This window comes from Hyaena hyaena, unplaced genomic scaffold (genome assembly GCF_003009895.1).
Source record: "Hyaena hyaena isolate Hyena2069 unplaced genomic scaffold, ASM300989v1 scaffold_650, whole genome shotgun sequence".
Classification (NCBI taxonomy): domain Eukaryota; kingdom Metazoa; phylum Chordata; class Mammalia; order Carnivora; family Hyaenidae; genus Hyaena; species Hyaena hyaena.
The window spans coordinates 158269-177028 of NW_024081283.1; the positions used below are offsets into that span (position 1 = coordinate 158269).

At 57.3% G+C, this 18760-nt stretch overlaps 1 protein-coding gene across 4 annotated transcripts in view; it reads left to right on the forward strand.

Moving 5' to 3' along the window:
* Window positions 1-18760, forward strand: part of SPEG (striated muscle enriched protein kinase) — a 49611-nt gene that overhangs the window by 18688 nt on the left and 12163 nt on the right. For 2 of the 4 annotated variants that reach the window (XM_039216682.1, XM_039216681.1), the window contains 22 exons: window positions 258-433; window positions 669-757; window positions 1646-1821; window positions 4309-4569; window positions 5870-6028; window positions 6130-6319; window positions 6427-6650; window positions 9110-9229; window positions 9430-9534; window positions 10134-10340; window positions 10745-10868; window positions 10994-11169; window positions 13437-13549; window positions 13987-14155; window positions 14404-14500; window positions 14626-14826; window positions 16104-16161; window positions 16741-16818; window positions 16926-17104; window positions 17599-17625; window positions 18281-18433; window positions 18623-18665. In XM_039216682.1, coding sequence (XP_039072613.1) covers window positions 258-433; window positions 669-757; window positions 1646-1821; window positions 4309-4569; window positions 5870-6028; window positions 6130-6319; window positions 6427-6650; window positions 9110-9229; window positions 9430-9534; window positions 10134-10340; window positions 10745-10868; window positions 10994-11169; window positions 13437-13549; window positions 13987-14155; window positions 14404-14500; window positions 14626-14826; window positions 16104-16161; window positions 16741-16818; window positions 16926-17104; window positions 17599-17625; window positions 18281-18433; window positions 18623-18665 — 3125 coding nt within the window. Of the gene's footprint in view, window positions 1-257; window positions 434-668; window positions 758-1645; window positions 1822-3164; window positions 4002-4308; window positions 4570-5869; window positions 6029-6129; window positions 6320-6426; window positions 6651-9109; window positions 9230-9429; window positions 9535-10133; window positions 10341-10744; window positions 10869-10993; window positions 11170-13436; window positions 13550-13986; window positions 14156-14403; window positions 14501-14625; window positions 14827-16103; window positions 16162-16740; window positions 16819-16925; window positions 17105-17598; window positions 17626-18280; window positions 18434-18622; window positions 18666-18760 lie in introns of those variants that run through there. The other 2 variants (XM_039216683.1, XM_039216684.1) reach the window with 2 other exon arrangements.

Below are 18760 nucleotides of genomic sequence, written 5' to 3' on the forward strand. Positions count from 1 at the left end.
GCAGAGAAGGATTCATGGGCTCAGGTCCAGGAAACACCTGAGCAAGGTCACGCAGCAAGCAAGTAGGAACCCCATGAAGTGAAGTCAGGGCAGGGCTGGCCTGTGTCCTGGGCTTTGGGGGACATTCCAGGCCTTATCAGGTCTTTGATCTGGGGCTGATCTAGCCAGCTCTGTCATTCTCTCTGGCCCTTTTACACCCCCCCCCTCCCCCCAATGCGTCTTTCTGTGCCACTGTCTCGTTTCCATCTCTTTTCCAGGCGGGTCCACATCACCTTTCAGCAGTCCCATCACCTCTGATGAGGAATACCTGAGTCCCCCAGAGGAGTTTCCAGAGCCTGGGGAGACTTGGCCCCGCACCTCCACCATGAAGCTCAGTCCCAGCCAGAACCGCCGTTCCTCTGACACTGGCTCCAAGGCACCCCCCACTTTCAAGGTCAGACCCCTGAGGCCAGCCCCCAGGCACCCTTATTCCTTCACGGGTACCTTTGTTCTTGGGGCCACACCAGGTTTTAGCGAGGCCTAGAGCTTGGCCCCATTCACCCTTCTTACCTGGTGCCAATCCCAGTCAGCCTGGTGTGGAAGAGGTGTCTGTCCAAGAATCCTCTGGCCCCCGGGAGCCACACGTGGGTCCTGAATGTCTCCCCTGATACTTTGGGGTCTCCCTTCAGGTCTCACTCATGGACCAGTCAGTAAGAGAAGGCCAAGACGTCACCATGAGCATCCGCGTCCAGGGGGAGCCCAAGCCGGTGGTTTCCTGGTGAGTAGCAGCCGCTGGCCCTCACCTGCCAGCTTCCTCTGCTCCAGGCTTGGCCCAGGGAGGCCTGGCTTTGGGTTGAGGGGGCAGGAACCCTTTGTGGACCCTTTGTGAGCTGCCCAGGGGTCCATCCTAGGTCCTGGGTGCCACGCCCTTAACATGCCTTTGTTCAGCCTCATTCAGGGCTTCTGCTGGGGTGGGTATGGGTAACAAAAGGTCTCCTGTCTGTCCATTTGGGGATGAATGGGCAGGAGTCATCTCATCTCTTGGAGAAGGCGGCCCACACCCACCCCCATCAGGTGACAGCGGGGCGATGTTTGAGGCCTACTCCGCTCCCAGCCCTGTGCTGGGCCCCGGGCATAGCAATTTGTATCCGAGCTGCCAGAGCCCAGGGTTAAATGCGGGCCTCAGCTGCACTCCTTCCTCCTGGGTGCGTGGAACTTTGATTACTCTGGTCGCTCAGATTCTTACTATTTGGGTTCTAGTTTTCATGTGTAATTGCTTGTCCCGTTCCCTCTGATTTTTTTTTTTTTTTAAACACTGTAAGTTATTTCTTTCCCCTTTTGGGAAGTGAGAAAGCCATCTGTCCATTATAAATAATAATAATAAAAAAAGACACGAAGATATTTCAGAGCTATTAAGAACTGAAGAATGTGGTTAGGCTCCAAGGAAGGTTAAGATTCAGGTGGGCAGAGGTGTTCTGGAAGTTCCTGGGGGAGGGAGGTGGGTGGGATCACAGAGTCAGGGTGAAAACCTGGCCCTGTAACCCCAGGGCGCTCATGTTCAGTGAGGACCAACGATGTGGGGGAGGAGGAGCCTGCTCAGCTCAGCTCTGGGGCTCCCCACCTCCTGGCCCTGGGCCCCTCGCCTGAGTCCCCATCCCTCTGACAGGCTGAGAAACCGGCAGCCCGTGCGCCCAGACCAGCGGCGCTTTGCCGAGGAGGCAGAGGGCGGGCTGTGCCGCCTGCGGATCCTGGCGGCCGAGCGGGCTGACGCTGGCTTCTACACTTGCAAAGCGGTTAATGAGTATGGCGCCCGGCAGTGTGAGGCCCGCCTGGAGGTCAGAGGTGAGTGCCTCATGGTCTCCATAAAACCCACCCACCCACCGGCCCTGGCCTCCTCAACCCCAGCCCCTTCCCTGCTCAGATGCCAACTTCCACACAACCTCGGTTAGAGGATGCCAGAGCAGAAAGGGCCTTACAAAATCCTGTAATTTGTTGCTTATATTGTAGTTGAGTAAACTGAGGCCCAGAGAGGGGAAGTGACTTGCTCAAGGCCACCCGGCAAGTTGTTCAGTGCTCAACCTACTACACAGTACTGACTTCCCTATGCTTAGTCACACCTGCTGCCTGATGCCAGCCAGAGAGAGACCCTGCTTCCTGCCACCAGCTGTCCTCTGCCCTCCCTCTTCCAAGCTTTGGTCACTTTGCTCTTTCCAGGCCCTTCCCTCACAACCCTGCCCCCTTGCTCCTTTGCCCTCCTACCCATCCCATCGCTGTGCAGAAGCTATTGGGGTTGGAGGTGGCAGTGGGGAGAGTCTGACAGCTGGACCCGTTCGGAGGGGCCCTTGGGGTGACTGGGGCTTGAAGCATATTGCCAGGGACCCCAGGGCTGTCAGGGTGGGCACCATGGAATGTGGAGAGGGCTGGACCCCCAGAGCTGGGGCATGAGGGCCAGGGGCCTTTCAGGCAGTGGGGATAGCAGGCAGGCCTTAGCCAGGCTGCCCTTGGGGGGCGGGTGGTGTTCTTCCCAAGGGCTGGCTGTTAACCTTGCCTTCTACTCACCTTTGTCTGTGGGCAGCTCAGGACTGGGCACCCCTCCTTCGTTCTGCACTCAGCCATCCTCCCTCCCTTCCGGTAGAGGCCAGCTCCCGGGTCCACCAGCCCCTGCTGGCACACACCCTAACAGTCGTGGTCCCCTCCACCGGGCCCTCCCTCCCCCAGTTACCTGCCCTGTGCCTCCTCCTTGGTCTCTGAATTCTCCAGCTCTCCCCGCACCCATTCCCTGGCCTGTTCCTTCCCCCCCAGGGCCTGGCTCTGCCTTGCTTCTCTGTGTTAACCCACGTCTTGGTGCTTCGTTCCCTTTGGGGTTCTTCCTGACATCCCCTAGGCTTTGGGTGCCCCTCTTGCCTTCTCCCTTGCTGCCCACGGCTTCTGCCTACCCAGGAACCCCAGAGATCTGCTCGGCCTCTGGCCGGCTGCCAGTCCCCCCATCCCAAGGCTGATCTTGGCAGGAGCTGAAAGTGGCGACGCACCCTGGCAGTTTTAGAGGCAGGTCTCCACGTAGAGGGGCCCTAGCCAGGTCTGCGTGCTGTGCGTGCCTGTGCGTGCGTGTGTGCGTGCGTGTGTGCGCGCGCGCGTGTGCTGCACTAACCTGCCGCTTGCTGACTGAGGTTTTTGTCTGTACACAGGCGAGTGAGCTCAGGGGGCCGACTGCGCTCCCCCCGCTACCCTCCGAGCCGCGCCCCTGTCTCAGGCACCTCTCGGACCTCGCTGTGTTTCACTGCCTCCTGCCCACAGATCCTGCCGGCCCGCCGGCCTGGACCCTGTCCCAGCTTCCCACTCCCTCCCCTCTCCACCTTACACAGCATCCTGGGATAGCCCATGGGCCCTAGCGACCCTTCCTCCCCAAGTGGACATATGGCTGGGCAGCCCCCACATGGACTGAGTGCCAGGAAGGGGCAGCCATGAGGGGTATCAAGACCCCCCCCAATCTTTCCCTGCAGGGGAGCACCCAGCGAGCGCATGTGCTACCGCTGCTACAGGCCCTGTCTGTCTATCCGTTTGTCTGTCTGTGTGTCTGTGACAGTCAGGGAAGGATGCCTCTGAGCTGGTGTGGGGTGAGGCAGAGCGGAACAGGCCAGGGCATAACATCTGCAGGAGGGAGGGACCTAGAAGGGCAGGAGGCTGTTGACAAAGGGCCTATGAAGCCGGGGGTAGGGGGGGTGGGGGCAAGGCACTGACCATTCCAGAAACGGGTTTCAAATGGCACAACACTTTGTATTTCACAAGCGATGAAAAGCCAGAGGCCTCAGGCCCCACGCTGATGAGGCCTGGCCAGGTCCTGCTCTGGGCAGGTTTAGGGCTCCTCTGGGGCTCCCCTTTTCACTGTCAGGGCCTGGGATGCTCTGTCTGGAAATGAGGGTGTTAGCCAGGCTTGGCCAAAGAGCGAGGGCCTGCTGTAACGGGTGTGGGGACATTTGGAAAAAGTTGTTTTCTTAGCTCAAATAAAGTCCAGTTTGTACCCAGCTGGTGTGCCGTGTTTGGTTTTTTATCCGCCGCCGTCTCTGCCCCTACGTGGCCCTCTCAGTTTCCCTGACCTTGATTCCTTCCCGCTTGCCCTGAGTCCACCCTCCCTGGCCGAGCTGGTCACCCTGGAGCTCCTTGCTGTCCTGGCCGGGTGGGCGGGCTTTCCCTGTCTCCAAAGGAACAAAATGCATCTCTCTCTCTGTATCTGTCTGTCTTTGTGTGTGCGTGTGTGTGTCTCCCTCACCCCGTGTGTCTCTACTCCACGCGTGCCCCCCTGTGGCCGCTTCCCTCCCCGCCTCCCCCCAGCACATCCTGAAAGCCGGTCCTTGGCCGTGCTGGCCCCCCTGCAGGACGTGGACGTGGGGGCCGGGGAGATGGCGCTGTTTGAGTGCCTGGTGGCGGGTCCTGCTGATGTGGAGGTAGACTGGCTCTGCCGCGGCCGCCTGCTGCAGCCTGCACTGCTCAAATGCAAGATGCATTTCGATGGCCGGAAATGCAAGCTGCTGCTCACGTCTGTGCATGAGGACGACAGTGGGGTCTACACCTGCAAGCTCAGCACAGCCAAAGGTAACTGCCCCCTCCGGCCCAGGGGGGCTGCCGTGGGCGCTCCAGTACTGGAGGGAGGGGACTGGAAATGTAGGAGGTGGGGGCAAAATAAGATAATGTAGTACACCTGCCTCAGTAAGGTCTGCGGGCGGCACTCTGAGCCTTCGGTGTGTGCCCGTGTCGTAGGGAACCAGTCTGCTGAGGTGTAGCAGAACCTACTGGGGCTTGGGTTCCACTTCTGGCCCCGCCCACACACCGCCTCGTGACTTCAGACAAGTCACTGAGTCTCTCTGAGCTGTGGACTATCCGTCTGTAAAACGGGATCATGAGACTCGCTATCTTTTTTTTTTTTTTTTTTTATGACGTGTTTTTATTTTTTTATTTTTTTAAAATATTTTTTAAAATTTATTTCTAGGAGAGAGAGAGACAGCGTGAGCAGGGGAGGGTCAAAGAGAGAGGGAGTCACAGACTGAAACAGGCTCCAGGCTCTGAGCTGGCAGTCAGCACAGAGCCCGACGCAGGGCCCGAACCCACGAACCGCGAGATCATGACCTAAGCAAAAGTCGGACGCTTAACCGACTAAGCCACCCAGGCGCCCCGAGACTCGCTATCTTGTAGGGGGATGGGTCGGATTAATGAGATAACGTATGTAAAGAACAAAGTACAGCACAAGCCTGGCAAAGGGTGGCACCTGATAAATGTCCACCATAATTATTATTAATGACATCTCTGACCCGGTCTCTGTCCTCGTTGGAAGAGCAGAGAGAACGCCTCACCAGCTTGTGGTAATGAGCCCCTTAGGTGACACCGGAAGTCTTTGTAAAGCAGGAAAGGAGCCGGTCGGCATAAGGGGCTGTTCTTTCCCCCAGAAGGTTTCTTGTGGGCTAGAATCACAGGGCAGAAGGGGCATTTGCTCTGGGTCTGGGAGGGGTGGGAGGAGTGGAGGCACAACCCAGGCACAGAGGACAATCCCGAGGGGAGGGGAAAGGTGTGGAGGGGGAATGGGGCTTGGCTTGCAGGCCCCTCTCCTGAAGCTGATGAGTGGGCAGGGGTGGTGAGGAGGGACTCCTGCTGTTTCCCCAACCACCATGGCAGCCCGCCGCCCACCCTCGCCAACCTCCACCCTCCCGTGAAGGCCAGATCTTTGGGTCTTGCTTCCTACCTCACTCTGGTGTCTGGGGACCTTGCCGGGCTCTGCCCAGGCTCCGGCTCCTGGCCCAGCTCCCCTTTCCTGCCTGGAGTATGAGGGCAGGACCTGTGGATTGGGGTGCCTGAGACCCCGTGGCCTTCCCGGGCCCCAGATCTGACCCCTCCCCGCTAGATGAACTGACCTGCAGTGCCCGGCTGACGGTGCGGCCCTCGCTGGCGCCTCTGTTCACTCGGCTGCTGGAGGACATGGAGGTTCTGGAGGGCCGTGCGGCCCGCTTCGACTGCAAGATCAGCGGCACTCCGCCCCCCGCCGTTACCTGGACTCATTTTGGTATGGCCCTCTGCCCTGCAGACGTTGGGGGACCCCCGAGGGCCTTGGGGCCAGGCTCCCTCGCTGAGCCTGCTCCGAATGCCCACCCCTCCCTCCCCCAGGCCACCAGGTGGAGGAGAGCGAGAACTTGCGGCTCCGGCAGGAAGGAGGTCTGCACTCTCTGCACATCGCCCACGTGGGCAGTGAGGACGAGGGGCTGTATGCAGTCAGCGCTACCAATGCCCACGGCCAGGCCCAGTGCTCAGCCCAGCTCTATGTGGAGGAGCCTCGGACGGCTGCCACCGGCCCCAGGTACCGCGGGGCTTCCCGGGGGAGACCCCGGACCACCCCTGTGTTGCCTCCGTCCCGTGGTGGGAGGGGCTGCTCTGGGCATCTGGGCAGCCGCATCGTTCTTATAGCTCGAAGCTGGAGAAGATGCCATCTATCCCCGAGGAGCCGGAGCAGGGCGAGCTGGAACGGCTGTCCATACCCGACTTCCTGCGGCCGCTGCAGGACCTGGAGGTGGGACTGGCCAAGGAGGCCATGCTGGAGTGCCAGGTGACAGGCCTGCCCTACCCCACCATCAGCTGGTTCCACAATGGCCACCGTATCCAGAGCAGTGACGACCGGCGCATGACACAGTGTATGTGTCTAGACAGGGACCCCGGGGAGAGTCCCCTCCAGGGTGGCACACCGTGCACCCAAAGTACCTTCCCTTCTCCCTCTCCCTGCCCTTGAGCCTGCTAGGGGATGCGGTGCTACAGGGGAGGGGAGCGCAGAGGCACTGTGAGCTCCTGGCCTTCTTCCTTGAGCTGCAGGGCTCTGCCTGCTGGGTCGCCACTCTGGGCCTGGGCGGCCCCTTTAGCCCTTGCTGGACAGGCAGTACTTGCTGCTGACCAGCTGGACTCTGGGCAAGGTTACAGAACCCCTCTGTGCCTCAGGTGCCTTATCTACAAAAGCTTGTTATGAGTTTTAAGTAAGTAAGTACGTATAAAGTACTCAGAGCAGGGCCTGGCAAATAGCCAGTGGTCCGTAAATGTTAAAAATCTTATTATTATTGCTATTGTTTTCATTGTTGCCATTATTATCCTTGTTCATAAAGCAGTGCTGCTCACTCCTTCCCGGAGAATTTCAGCGAAGAGGCGGGTGCAGGCAGCGTCTGGCTCTGAAATGTTGCTTGGCCAGGGTTGTTAACCATACCAAATAAAGAAAAGGAGCCAGGGGAGAGATACAGAGGAACGTATCTGGGACCGTGTCCTTTCCGCCTGGGATATTTCTCTCGGGAGTATCTCAGTTCCATCCTGGAAGGGATCTGAGTCTCCTGTGAGATTTATCTAACCCCATCAGATGGCTTATGCTGCAACCCATGATGGGTTCCTCTTACCGCTGTGACGTAATAGAACTTATCTTTCTGGAGCACTTTGTGAGTGCCAGGCCCTGAGTGCCGAAGGCCTGCTGTGGATGATCTCACCTTCCTCATCAATAGTGCCTGTAAGGCGGGTACTATTATCCCAGTTTGCAAACAGGGAAACTGAGGCTTACAGAGGGATTGCCCAAAGGCAGGAAAACAATCTGACCCTACCACCCACCTCCTAACCGGGGTGCCCCCGTCACCTGTGCCCCACTCCCCAACCCCATTGTCCAGTGCCACCACTGTGGCTGTGGCCCTTCTCCTCACAGCACCCTCCTCGGGCTGTCTGCTCAGCCCATAGGCTTCCTGTCTCTCAATCTGCTGAGGCCCCCGGAGGATGTCTCTTGGGATCTGAGCTGGCGTCTCAGCCTCTGTCTGTATCTGGGGTCAGTGGCAGCCCTTGGTCTCTCTTCCTTTATAAATAGTGTCAGCAGAGATAAATGAATGAGTGAGCATTCCACGTGGAGATAACCACTAAGAGAGGGGAGGGGTGTTTGGGGATGGCCCTGACGTGACGGAGGACAGTGCAGGCCTCTTCCCCTTCGCGTCCCCGCCTGAGATGGCCTCCTTATCATCACTGGGGGATCACAGTACAGAAGAGGAGGATCAGAATCAGAGGGAAACAAGTTCAAGCCAGGGTTCTGTCATTTATTAGCTGGGTCACCTTGGATGAGTCCATTAATGTCTCTGATCTCATTGGTAAAATGAGGATCATCTTGCAGGGTTGTTGAAAAGATTATGGAAAAAAATGCATGTCAAGTAGCTGGCATAGACTGGGCACAGAACAGACAACTCTTATTATAATTTATAATCTAACATCTCTGGCACTTGCTATGTGTAAGGCATCGGGAACTGGGGCTGACATGACAAGTCAGCCCTATCTTTAAGGAGCCATGACACATGTAAGTAAAGAGGACGAGCCACCCACAGCAGTGCGGGCCTGGTGCTGGGTGCCCTGGGGGCGGAGGCAGGGATGGGGGGTACAGAGGAGACTTCCCAAGCTGGCATTCACTTGATCTGTGTCTTGGAGGAGACGGCCTTAGGTAAGAAAAGAATATTCCAGAAGGGAGGAATCTTGTGAGCAAAAACCTGGAGATGGAATTCCAGGGGCTTATTCGGGGACCTGATTGCTTGTTAGGGTTGGAGGAAGAGCAGAGCTATGGCCGGGTGGGTGTTTGGGCTGAGGGCTTTGGATGCTAGCGGGTGCCTCAAGCACAGTAGGTGCCATCCCAGGTGGAAGGGTGACATTCAATCCCATTGGAGGGCTTTTGGGGGTACCGTGCTACAGACAGCACCAGCAGTGGCCCTGGGGATGGAGAGGGGGCTGAGGGAGGGACCTTAGGAACGAAACCTGGTCAGTACTTCGACGCCCAGGTGTGATTCCCAGAGGTGCAGAGGTGAAGGGTCGTTAGCGGGGTAGGAACTCACAGAGGGGGAATCAGTGTGGGAGAAAGATGAGAAGTCTCTGGAGGGACAGCCAAGAGGGGCCAGGGCTGCAGGTGGAGACTCGGCAGCCTGGACTTTGGGTTTGCTGCACGGTGGACGTGCTTCTTGCTGTGGGCCCTGCTCTTGCACCCTTGCTGCTCCCTCAGCGGGTGGGGGTAAAGGGCCAGGCCTGTGGTGGCCTGAGTCCACCCCTCCAAACCTCCTCGCTCAGGCCCAGTGTCATTGTCTCCCTGTCCACCCCCCAGACAGGGATGTCCATCGCTTGGTGTTCCCTGCCGTGGGACCTCAGCATGCCGGCGTCTACAAGAGCGTCATCGCCAACAAGCTGGGCAAAGCTGCGTGCTATGCCCACCTCTACGTCACAGGTAAGGCAGGCACCTTCCCGGTCAGCTGGCCTCTGCCCACACGGGGGCCTCCCTTCCCCTTGTACCCTGGGGAGCATCTGGCCTTGCCCTTGGCCTTGTGGCTGTGCCTCCAGCCCCCACCCACTGTCCTGAGGCTTGGGGATCCTGCACAGCCAGTGGGCCCTGAAAGACCCAGCAGACCTCTGACCTGTGGCTTTCAGATGTGGTTCCAGGCCCCCCAGATGGTGCCCCGCAAGTGGTGGCTGTGACTGGGAAGATGATCACACTCACATGGACCCCCCCCAGGAGTCTGGACATGGCCATTGGTGGGTCGGGCCCCACAGGGCTGTGGGGTGGGGTTGGGACATGCGCAGGCTCCGGCAGGGGGCACCCAGGGGGCCAGGACGGGGAGGCAAGGCCCAGAGAGGTGTGCCAGTGGAGGGGAGGAGAGAGCGGGGTGCTGGGAACACGACCAGGACCAGCTTTGCCTGTCTCCTCTCCAAGGTGGGTAAAGCCCTGGCTCCGCCTCAGGGGAGGCCACAAAGAGGCCTCCACATTCCCTTTCTTAGAGGGACTGGGTGTTTGGGTCATGATCCTGGGAACCCCCCCCCTTCCCTGTGAGTATGACTTCTCTCTGCTCTGTACCTCAGTTTCTCCACCTCAGGCAGTAGCAAGAAATTGGGATATGAGTTAAGTTCCCTCCGTGCCTGTAACCGGCCCCTATGCCTGGCACCTGGTTGGCTCAGAGCACGGCTGGCAAGGTTGGAAAGAGCAGATGGGAGGCAGGCAGAAGCAACAGGAGAAACTGAGGCAGGTCCTCAGAGCAGACTAATGATGAGTTTCTAGGTCCTGAGCCAGCTGAATGGGGTGGGGGGTGCAGGGGTGTCCCAGCAATGCCCACCTCTAGCAGCTGCTTCCCCACTAGACCCAGACGCCTTGACCTACACCGTGCAGCACCAGGTTCTGGGCTCAGACCAGTGGACAGTGCTGGCCACAGGCCTGCGGGAGCCCGGGTGGGCAGCCGTGGGGCTGCGTAAGGGGGTCCAGCACATCTTCCGGGTCCTCAGCGCCACCATCAAGAGCAGCAGCAAGCCCTCACCCCCCTCCGAGCCTGCCCAGCTGCTGGAGCGCGGTGAGCCTGGGTTCTCCTACGGGGTGGGCTTGGGGCTGCTGGGCCCAGGGACCTGGGTCTTCGTGGTGGAAGCTCAAGGGCTGATCTGGACGTGCTAGCTGTGGTGGGAACAGCACGGCTGGGGGCAACTTCGACCAGCCCAAGCACTTTTTCCTCCTGAAAGCCGCCTGCACAGTGGGCAAGGCTGAGGGTCTGGAGTCAGACAAGCTCAGGGCGAAATCCCAGCTCTGCTACTTCCTGGGTGTGTGCCCTAGACAAATAGCTGAACCTCTCTGAACCTCAGCTTCCTCATCTGTAAACACAGAGCTCCCGTGGTGGTTGGGGCAGCGGGGTGGTTAAAAGCATCCAGGGCACTAATGACCTGGTCTCAAGCCCAGCACCATCTCGTGCTCTACTCCGCCCAGGCCCACCACTCGAGGAGGCGCCCGCTGTGGTGGACAAGCCGGACATCGTGTATGTGGTGGAGGGACAGCCCACCAGTGTCACGGTCACCTTCAACCATGTGGAGGCCCAGGTCGTCTGGAGGAGGTGGGGCCCTGCCTTGCATGCCTCATTCCTGACATGTGGCTGTCCAGCTCTGGCATCCTGGCCTGACCCACCCCCCCTCCACCACCTTGTCTGGATCCTGATGACCTCCCTGTCATGTCTCTTAGCTGTCGAGGGGCCCTCCTGGAGGCACGGGCAGGTGTGTATGAGCTGAGCCAGCCAGATGATGACCAGTACTGTCTTCGTATCTGCCGGGTGAGCCGCCGAGACGTGGGGCCCCTCACCTGCACTGCCCGCAACCGCCACGGCACACAGGCCTGCTCGGTCACCCTGGAGCTGGCAGGTGGGTGACACACGCTTCCTTCCTCTCCATGGCTCTCGCCTTATGCTCCCAGGTGTGTACATCCACCTGTCAGGCCTGTCCATCTAATGGCTGTAGTAATAGCAGCGCTAGTGTAAATAACAGTGGTAGTACGCATAAGGTATTTATTGAGCACGTAGTGTGTGCCAGCCTCAGCGCTAAATACCTTCCATGTATCACCTCATGAAATATTTACGTTAACCCTGCGGGATGGGATTGGTTAGTATCTTCGTTTTACAGATGGGGAAAACTGAGGCTTGGAGAGGATGCTACGTATTGGCCCAAGGTCATACAACTCGATAAGGACAGGAGCTGGGATTCAAGCCTGGATGCCCAACTCCAGGGCCAGCTCCTGGCTCCTGTGTTAAACACAACAGGAAATAGCACCTCAAATATACCAGGTGTAGGGAGACCAAGTTTAATTTCAAAAAGGAAAAAGCCCAAGCGAGCACATTTGATCAGCAGACTCCAGCTCTGGGGACCGTGGTGGCCCTTTTGCACAGGTCTTTTTGACAGAGCCCTGCCAACCTTTGCAGTGAGGACCCTTTTTATAATTTCTCCTTTAAAGATGGAGGCTCTCGACCGGTGGCATGCATTAAGAAGTAATTGTCTTGTTTTCCGGGTTGTTAATTAACTCTAGGCATATGTAACCGCCACTCAGAACTTCAGATCAGCGTGAGCTAAACAGCGTTACCTGCTGAGTAGATACAATTCCAACCAAATGCAAAGAAAGTGACATTTTAGTTAGCACAGGCAATCATATTCCGGATAAATGTACATTTGCTGGTGCTTTTAAAAAATTGCTCAAGTTCACTTGAAACCTTCTAGTCCTTTGACCTTCACAGAGTAACCCCCCACCACCTCTGGACTAGAAACCAGATTCCTAGAGGGGTGGGAAGGGATGTTTAAAGTGGAAGAGAGATGCAGTAGGATGTGTGAGGAAGAGAAGGGGAGCCCAGCTGGCCCCGATATGGTCCCTTACCCGGCTTCCCCCCTGCACCCCCTGACACTGCACCCCCTGACACTTCCTGCTCAGCCACCACTTTGCTCCTTGAGCATACCATCCGCAGGACTCATTTTTCTTCCCAGATAGAGGAGGAGCCTCAGGGTTTGGGAAGGCCCTGGCCACTGAGAGCCCTGCAGCCCAGCCTGGCTGGGGCAATGACAGAGAGAAACTATGTCCCAGTGGGCCGGGACTAGAACAGGCCTGAGGCTTGGATCGACATGCGCCTCCCACTGTGCCCGCCAGCCCCCAGGCAGGGCAAGTGGAATGGCCTCCTACTTCCATATCTGCCCCATGGTAGTGTCTTCTTGACTCCCAGGGTGTCACACACCCCCCCCCCCTTTATCTGTATAAAGTCAGATTGAGTGCCTGTGATGGGTGGTGGCTCCTGCCAAATGTCCCCTTTTCTTCCCTCAGGGGCTGCTCACTTCCACTCCTCTTAAAGCAGAGACCCTCAAACATGCTCAGGAGGTGGGGCCCTGGGAAGTCGAAGGTTCCTCTGCAAAGCACGCTAGCATATGTATTTAATCCCATCCTGAGCATTAGAAGCCACTTTGCCAGGAAATAATGTGACCTCATGACATGCGTAGGGAATGAAATCACAGTCACATGTGGGAGAGCTGAGCTGAGAATTGGTAACTGTTTGTTCATCTTGTCATCTCCCAGATGGTAAAAGGCCCCTTAAACATTTAAATAAGATTCAAAAAGAAAAAGCTCAAGATAGAGGCAACGCCATCTGCTAATTTAATTCAGGGCCACAGCCTGAGCTGCCTTCGGGGCTCAGGACAGTAAAGCCCGAGGTAGGGTTGTGCTGAAGGGCGATCACCCACAGGGGGCAGCATCGAGCCACTCCTCGCCAACCCATGAATGCAGTGAGGGAAGAGGCTCAGGATGGCAATCCTGATTTTTTCAAGAGGGGCAGGAAATCCAGATTTCTTTTGTGTGTGAAAATCTCCTAGTTACAGAGCTGCCAAACGAACACTGAGGGTCCAGCAAAGCAAGGCTGCACCCTCTGGCTTAGGTTTTCTGAGGTTTGGAGAACATCACGTACAAGCAAGAAGCTCTGGTGTTCCCGGGGAGCCGAGTTTGAGAGCCCCGGTAGGTGGGGTGCTAGGATGTAGGGCCGTCTGGTGTTCTGCCTGAGCCAGTCGCTGAGGGAAGGAGGGCTTGGAGAAGAACTGAAGAGGCACGTCCTCATGACCCCAGTGTTGTCACCTGCCCTTCCCCACACACCCTTGTGTTTCAGAGGCCCCTCGATTTGAATCCATCATGGAGGATGTGGAGGTCGGGGCTGGGGAAACCGCTCGCTTCGCCGTAGTGGTTGAGGGGAAGCCACTGCCAGACATCATGTGGTACAAGGTCAGAGGGTGACAGAGGCCTCAGGGAGTCCTAGCATGGGGCTGGCTGGGAGCCCGAGGGGAAGGGAGGAGGGATTTCTGGACCGGAGGGGTCTTGGTAACCTTAGGAGGAAGAGAACCTGGACAGAGAAGAACAACGGTATTGCCAGAGGTGTGGCAAGGAGAGAAAAACAGGACCCAGGGTGCCATGTGACACTAGTGGGTGTTTCAAGAACCAGGGGACTAATTGGGTGTGCGGGGCTGAGAGATGAAGTGGAGCCAATTTCAGGTGCTGAAGGAAGCAAGACCCCCAGGGCAGAGATAATATCGAGCCCTGGGGTAGAAGGGTTCCTGGCCCTTGAGGTAGGGATGAGACTAGGTCTTGGTCATGGAGGTGAAGGTGGGTCCCAGGTAGCGGCAAAGCCGGGCCTGGGCTGGGGGTGACGGCCAGCTTTGCAGGATGAGGTGCTGCTGACCGAGAGTAGCCATGTGAGCTTCGTGTACGAAGAGAGTGAGTGCTCCCTGGTGGTGCTCAGCACGGGGACCCAAGATGGAGGTGTCTATACCTGCACCGCGCGGAACCTGGCTGGCGAAGTCTCCTGCAAAGCAGAGCTGGCTGTGCGTTCAGGTGGGCTGGAGCGCGAGGGGAGAAGGGCAACGGGCTTCTTCTCGGGAATGCCATGAGAGCCCCCAGCGGGGAACCCCCCACCAGGCCCTTCCCTCCTAAACCACCACTATCTTCCAGCCCCAGCACCCCACCTCAGGCCCTCAATGTTCCTGCTCCTCTTTTGCCTCCTTCATCTGCCCTGCCTGTCACTGTCTCTGCCCTGTTACTCTTGCCCTTCCCCCACCTAACGCCAGGCATCTCTTCCCCAGCTCAGACAGCCATGGAGGTAGAGGGGGCCGGGGAAGCCGAGGAACAGCGAGGAAGGAGACTCAGCGACTTCTATGACATCCATCAAGAGATCGGCAGGTGTGGGGCCAGGAGAGGGTGCCGTGCCTGGGAGCCAAGGGGGCCTGGGTGTGAGGCTAGGAGACCTTGGAGAGCCAGGGCTACAGCGATGACTGAGCCCCTCACCTCCCTGTGTCGTCACCCAGGGGTGCCTTCTCCTACCTGCGGCGTGTGGTGGAGCGGAGCTCTGGCCTGGAGTTTGCGGCCAAGTTCATCCCCAGCCAGGCCAAGCCGAAGGCATCAGCATGGCGGGAGGCCCGGCTACTGGCCCGGCTCCAGCACGACTGTGTCCTCTACTTCCATGAGGCCTTTGAGAGGCGTCGGGGACTGGTCATTGTCACCGAGCTGTATCCTGGGATAGGGTGGGAGGGTAGGGGACACATGGCCAATTAGCAACATGATTTATACTTTGCAAAGTAGACCCATTGACCGTTAGAAGGTACTGAGCACCTATTAGGAAATGTTCCCACTGACGATTGGGAGTTCTGAAGACGTCTTGTCAGAACTTTACAGGGTAGAGTCTGGAGACTTCTGCAAAAACAACATTTTTTAGCCCCACCCCATCTTTAAAAAAATTTTTTTTTAAATGTTTATTCTTAGGAGAGACAGAGCATGAGCAGGGGAGGGGCAGAGAGAGAGAGGGACACAACACAGAATCCGAAGCAGGCCCTAAACTCTGAGCTGTTAGCACAGAGCCTGATGCGTGGCTCAAACTCATGAACTGTGAGATCATGACCTGAGCTGAAGTCAGTATTTAACTGACTAAGCCACCCAGGCTCCCCTTTTAGCTTAAACTTACATGGCATTTAATGTGTACCAGGCAGTGCTCTAAGTTTTACTAATATTAACCTATTTAATGCTCATGTATACCTATATCATGGAATTTTTTATCCCCATTTTACAGATGATAAAATTGAGGTGTAGAGAGGTTAAGTAACTTATCCAAGGTCACATAGCTAACAAAAGGCATGCACACAAAACACAGCATGGTGTATCCGAACTTTCAAAGTGACTCCATTGTCAGATGAGCATCAGGACTGGTTTTATTTGAGAGATTGTTTTCATAAAGAATGGATTTTGCTCTTTCATGAGAGCCCTGGATCCACAGAGGCACACTGTGGTAAGGTGATCAGCTTGTCTCTCCCATTCGCAGGGTGGCCGTATCCTTCACACCAGCCTCCCAGTCGGCACTGTTAGAGCCCAAACCTCAGCAAAATGACCGTTTGTGAAATGTCGTGGGTCATTCTCAAAAAGAGGCAAGAAGTTCCATCCATGGTCAACAAAATTCTGTTCTAACTTGGTCTTTTTAAATACCTAACAGAGTGATATGACTGAAGAGGTCATCTCCATTCTACACCCGAGGGAACCTAGGCTCAGAGAGGTTGGGCAACTTTCCTGAGACCCCAAAGCAAATGGGAATTCAAGCAGGGTGGTCCCACCTATGCACCCAGATAATAGGGAAAGGGTGGAAACACAGTTGTGAATGGGTATTAGATATGCTTTAAGGGGAAGGGGAGTTCTGTGCGGAGCTGGGATCTGGCTTGAGCGCTGGGGGTGGAGGGCACTGCCCCAGGGAGGGCCCAGAAGTTGGCACTGTCACTGTTCTCCTTGATCTGGGACATAGATGCACAGAGGAGCTGCTGGAGCGAATGGCCAGGAAACCCACCGTCTGTGAGTCTGAGGTGAGGGCAGTGGGTGGTGGGGTCAGGTTACCCACCTGAGCTCTGAGGACTGAGGGGTGGGTCCTGGGCATGCCATCTGTGCCCATGAATAGGCCAGGGGGGGTGGTGGAGAGCACTATCAGGCAGGCAGTAGAGCCCCCTTTCCCCATCAGCCCAGCCCCCCCCCCCCGCCCCCCCGGGACCTGCATGGTCTTCTGTAAATCTCAGTAGACCCACTCTGGCCCCTACCTGCGAGGTTTCCCAGTTTCCTCATACAAACGTTCCTCAGATATTTCTCTCAGAAGGAGCCCCACCTAGAGTCCATTTAGTCTCGCTGCTGTTCTGCCATGGAGGGCTGTACAAATTGTACACTGCATAGTTCTATGTCATAATGTAAATGACTCCCTCCTATATTTGTTCTGTGCTCAACCTGTACAGTCGTACTTGGAGGCCCCAGGTCTCAGAAACGCCAAACCTGTGTTTCGGCTACTTCCACCAGCTGGCCATCTGAAGGCCTGACCTCTTGCCACAGCTCTGGTGGTGATCGAACCTAACACCCCACCGTTTCCCCCACGGACTTTGGGTCTCCTGTTTCCACAGATCCGGGCCTACATGCAGCAGGTGCTCGAGGGAATATGCTACCTGCACCAGAACCGTGTGCTGCACTTGGATGTCAAGGTGAGGAGCGGGTGGTGGGTGGGGAGCACGCAGCCCCCATGGGAGGCAGGCAGTGGGGCATCCTCTCCCCTCCACTCAGCTCCCATGCCTTCCCTCGTGTTCTGCAGCCCGAGAACCTGATGGTGTGGGATGGCGCAGAAGGGGAAGAGCAGGTGAGGCTCTGTGACTTTGGGAACGCCCAGGAGCTGACCCCAGGAGAGCCCCAGTACTGCCAGTACGGCACACCTGAGTTCGTGGCACCTGAGATTGTCAATCAGACCCCCGTGTCTGGAGTCACCGACATCTGGTAATGCTGGCCTGCTGGGCTGCGGGGTGGGCAGCTTCCCTCAGTGCCCTGCGGGGGCCTCACTCGCCGGTAGAGAGGAGCTTCACTAAGCCCAGGTTCCTTCTCTGACAGTAGGTCTATTGCCCATGTGCCTACCCTCCTCAGTCAGAGTTGACCTAATCACTCAAGGCCTTAGCCCCCCATCCCTCCTTGGCTTCTGATCTCCCCCAGGTATGGGGACATTGCCCTCTATGGCCACTTTGCCTCCCACAGTGAGGCAGGCCAGCTCTTTGGCTCACAGACTCCTCTGTGCTTCCTGGGCCGGCCCTGCCTTGACCCTTGACTCCTCCAGGGACCTTGAGACCTCTGGGTTGAGAGATCTCCAGGAGGCCTCCCTGTGCCCATTTGTCCCAGTGAGGACACTCCCCACTAGGTTAGTGGTAGCAGAAAACCGCTTACTTCTAGTGGGGGGTGGGCTGTCCACTTACCCATCTGTTGCTCTCTTTTCCCCACAGGCCTGTGGGCGTTGTTGCCTTCCTCTGGTAAGGACCCCTCTGCACCATGGCCCCTGGTTTCCAATGGTCTCCTAGCAGGCCCACCCCTAACATTTGCAGAGCCTGGGGCAGGACAGCAGTTTAGGGCCTGCAGCCCACCCCTTCTGTCCCTAACCCCTGCACTGCAAGGGGCCTCACGTGCATGAACGTGGGCTGCAAGTCTAAGCTCCGTCTCCCACCGTGCTCCTCCGTGAGGGGCGGGCATGTTGGCAGCGTGCTTGGGAGGCTGGACGGAGAGGCCAGTGCAGGCTTAGTCCATCTAGGCAGGGAACTAGAAGGCCCTGAGTGGTCAGAACAGGCACTAGAAGAAAGAAGCTCAGGCCCATGGCGGCTCATCCCCTGGGCACAGACTACTCACTTCAGGAACAGCCCGTGGCTGGAGGAGGAACAAAATAGGTCCTCTAAAGCTCAGGTCCCAAGGCAGTACTGCCCTCTCACCTATTTGGGGGTCGGGGGTGGGGGCAGGACAGGCAAGAGTCTGAGAGACTGCCCTGTGTTCAGATTCACCCTGCCTCTGCCGTCCCCAGAGCCCCGGGGCCTCCACCTGTCCCCAACCCCATGTCCCCACTGGCATCCCTAGAAGTCTCTGCCTCAGCCCCAGGGCCTTGCCCCCCTCTCACACTGGCCCTCTCTGCCTCTGCAGTCTGACGGGAATCTCCCCATTTGTTGGGGAAAACGATCGGACAACATTGATGAACATTCGAAACTACAACGTGGCCTTCGAGGAAACCACATTTCTGAGCCTGAGCAGGGAGGCCCGCGGCTTCCTCATCAAAGTGCTGGTGCGGGACCGGCTGTGAGTACGGGGTCCTGAGGAGCCTTCCCCACCCCTTAGAGTCCCCTCATGCTGCCCCCACTCCTGACCCCCCCAGCCTCTGCACTTAGATGTTCAATCTCCCAACTCCTCACAGGCCCTGTTTTCCCACGTAGTGACTGGCTCTCTGAATGAATGATACAGCCCTTCTTAACCCTCATTCCTTTACAGGAGGCCTACCGCAGAGGAGACCCTAGAGCATCCTTGGTTCAAAGTAAGTCGCTTGCAAAGTAGTAGTAGAAGAGGTGGGGGGGGGGTGGAAAGAACATTATTAACAGCTCCATTTATTGAGTGCCTACTGTGTGCGGT